At 57.1% G+C, this 3,219-nt stretch overlaps 1 protein-coding gene across 1 annotated transcript in view; it reads right to left on the reverse strand.

Moving 5' to 3' along the window:
- LOC114070992 (1-phosphatidylinositol 4,5-bisphosphate phosphodiesterase gamma-1-like) overlaps nt 1-3,219 on the reverse strand; it is a gene marked incomplete at its 5' end in the record, with an annotated part of 13,613 nt that overhangs the window by 2,291 nt on the left and 8,103 nt on the right. The window contains 6 exons of the mRNA XM_027908644.1: nt 25-186; nt 317-431; nt 588-736; nt 1,429-1,653; nt 1,743-1,839; nt 2,243-2,390. Of these exons, the coding sequence (XP_027764445.1) occupies nt 25-186; nt 317-431; nt 588-736; nt 1,429-1,653; nt 1,743-1,839; nt 2,243-2,390 (896 nt within the window). The remainder of the gene's footprint in view (nt 1-24; nt 187-316; nt 432-587; nt 737-1,428; nt 1,654-1,742; nt 1,840-2,242; nt 2,391-3,219) is intronic.

The raw sequence follows: 3,219 nt of genomic DNA on the forward strand, positions 1-3,219 counted from the left end.
CCGATGCCGCTGGAAGGCCCATACCTGTTTTGAGGCCCTTGACGGGGAAGGTGGCCTGTGCCAAGAAGTTGGGGTCACTGAACATGTCCTCCTCGTACACCACGAAGCGCAGGAAGGCGAACTCGGGGTTGTTGATGTCGAAGACGAACTGCTTGAAGAGCCACACGGGGTTGAAGCCGTTGTCGGCTGTGGGGGACAGAGGGACGGGTCACAGCCGGGTCGGCCACACGGCCATCACCCCCACGTCCCCTCCAGGGCACGGCCAGGATCGTGCCGGTGTCCCCAGAGCGGGGATATCCCCCCTCCTGTCCCTCACCCACGACATCCGTCTTGTTCTTGCTGTTGTCGTACTCGGAGCCGCAAACCTCCACCTCCACGAAGGGGCACACGATGCTCCGGCCGTTCTTGGGCAGGTGCCGGGCGCCCAGGATCTGTGGGGGGAAATGGGAAGGGGCAGCAGGGTGAGGAGGGACCTCCAGGAACAACCAGCTCCACCTGGCTGAAACGCGTTAACACCCACTCCGAAACGGAAGGACCGAGTCCCCGCCTCGGCGGTGGCCGCCTCGAGGTGGTCCTCGCCCACTTGCCTGCAGCTGGACCGTGATGGGCTCCACGATCTTCAGGCTGTTCTTGTCGAAGGGGTCGAAGGTCTCGTCCCTCATGATGTCGGGCTGGAGGACGTACCCGCTGCGGCCCCCCAGCATGAAGAGCGCCTGGTTCAGCTGCATGGGCTTGTCTGCGGCCGTGGGACAGAGCAGGGCTCAGCCCTGGGGCTTGGGGGCCTCCCCGAGGTCCTTGGGAGGAGGGTCCTGCCTTGGCAAACCCAAGTGGGAGACCCCAAGCCTGGTTGGAGCAGGGATGAAGCCGGGCTTTGTACGAAGTGCCCGAGGATTGTATGGAGGTGTCCCCATCGGGATGAGGGAAAAGGATGGAGAGATCACCCAAACCACCTCCTGTGTCCCCATCAGGACCAAGGTTGGAGAGATCATCCAAACCCCCCTCCTTTGTCCCCATCAAGATGAGGGCAAAGGATGGAGAGATCATCCATCTCCTTTGTCTCCATCAGGATGAGGAAAAAGGTTGGAGAAATCATTCCAACCACCTCCAACAAGACCCAGGGAAGAGCCATGGGGGATGATGATCCCATCAGGATGAGGACAGAGGTTGGAGAGCTCATCCAAACCACTTCCTGTGTCCCCATCAGGATGAGGCCCAAGGCTGGAGGGATGACCCAAACCACCTCCACCAAGACCCAGGGCAGAGCCATGGGAGATGATGATCCCATCAGGATGAGGCCCAAGGTTAGAGAGCTCACCCAAACCACCTCCAACAAGACGACCCAGGCCAGAACCACCGGGGATAAAAACTCTGGGGTCGACCCACAGGGCCGATCCAAACACCCCCCCCCCACCGCAGATCGGGATTTACCGGGCGTCTGGAAGTTGAGGGCCACGAGTTGGCTCCCGCAGATCCACATGGGCAGGGGGTCGTAGTTGGAGGAGTCCAGGCGCTGGCCCTTGGGATAGATCCGGCTCAGCTGGCGCCGGTTGTACTGCAGGAATTTCTTGCCCTTGCTGCGGTTGGCGTATTTCTCCGCCTTGGTCTCCGGGAAGGACGACATGTCCCGGTAACACGCCTTGTCCGTGCCGATCTCTGGAATAGCCGAGGGGACCGTCAGGGGAGGACTTTGGATCCTCTTCCCGTGCTCATCCCGTCCCGGATCCCGCTCTCCCGGCTCTTACTGTCCTCATCGAACGGCACCGGGCGGCAGTAGACGACCAGCTCCGAGAGCTCCAGCGCGATCTTCTTCCTCCGCTCCATGATCTTCCCCTCCTGCATCTGCACCGGGAAAGCGGGAAAAGTTGCTCCCAGTTGCTCCCAGTGTGCGGGCCCAGCAGCTCCCAGTAACCCCCAGTAAGGTTCCGTTCACACCCGCTGTAATCCCAGTCTATCCCAGTGCAATCCCGGTGTGATCCCAGCTACTCCCAGTCACTTCCAGTATAATCCCAGTCACTCCCAGTATGATTTCAGTTGCCCCCAGCGTGGTCCCAGTTGCTCCGTGTCAACGCCATCATGATCCCAGTACGGTTCCAGTATGATCCTAGTCACTTCCAGTCTATCCCAGTACGGTTCCAGTATGATCCTAGTCACTTCCAGTCTATCCCAGTACGGTTCCAGTATGACCCTAGTCACTTCCAGTCTATCCCAGTATGGCTCCAGCATGATCCTAGGCACTTCCTACCACTCCTAGTATGATCCCAGGATGATCCCAGTCACTTCCAGTCACTCCTAGTACGATGTTGTTCCCGACATGGTCCCAGTTGCTCCGTGTCAATGCCATCATGATCCCAGTACGGTTCCAGTATGATTCTAGCCATTTCCCACCACTCCTAGTATGATCCCAGTCACTCCCAGTATGATTCCAGTTGCTCCCAACATGGTCCCAGTTGCTCCCTGTCAATGCCATCATGATCCCAGTATGACCCCAGTATGATCCCAGTCACTTCCCACCACTCCCAGTATGATCCCAGTATGATTCCAGTATGATCCCAGTCACTTCCAGTCACTGCCAGTATTATTCCAGTTGCTCCCAACATGGTCCCAGTTGCTCCCTGTCAACACCATCATGATCCCAGTATTATCCTAATCACAGTCATTCCCAGTATAACCCCAGTATGATCCCAGTCTTTTCCCACCACTCCCAGTATGATCCCAATCACTTGCAATCACTCCCAGTACAATCCCAGTCACTTCCAGTCACTCCCAGTATAATCCCAGAATGATCCCAGTCTTTTCCCATCACTCCCAGTATGATCCCAGTCACTTGCAGTCACTCCCAGTATGATCCCAGCTGCCTCCAGTGTGGTTCCACTTGCTCCCAGTATGATTCCAGTTACTCCCAGTATGGTCCCAGTTTGATCCCAGTCACTTCCAGTCACTCCCAGTGTGATCCCAGTATGATCCCAGTCACTTCCAGTCACTCCCAGTAGGATCCCAGCCACTTCCAGTCACTCCCAGTATGATCCCAGTTACTCCCAGTATGACCCCAGTATGATCCCACTCACTTCCCACCACTCCCAGTATGATCCCAGTATGATCCCAGTCACTTCCAGTCACTCCCAGTATGATCCCAGTCACTCCCAGTATGATCCCAGTATGATTCCAGTCACTCCCAGTCACTCCCAGTATGATTCCAGTCACTCCCAGTATGATCCCAGT

The sequence above is a fragment of the Empidonax traillii genome, unplaced genomic scaffold (assembly GCF_003031625.1).
Source record: "Empidonax traillii isolate 1590-97213 ecotype Southwest subspecies unplaced genomic scaffold, ASM303162v1 scaffold1777:size77351, whole genome shotgun sequence".
In the NCBI taxonomy this organism is placed as follows: Eukaryota; Metazoa; Chordata; class Aves; order Passeriformes; family Tyrannidae; genus Empidonax; species Empidonax traillii.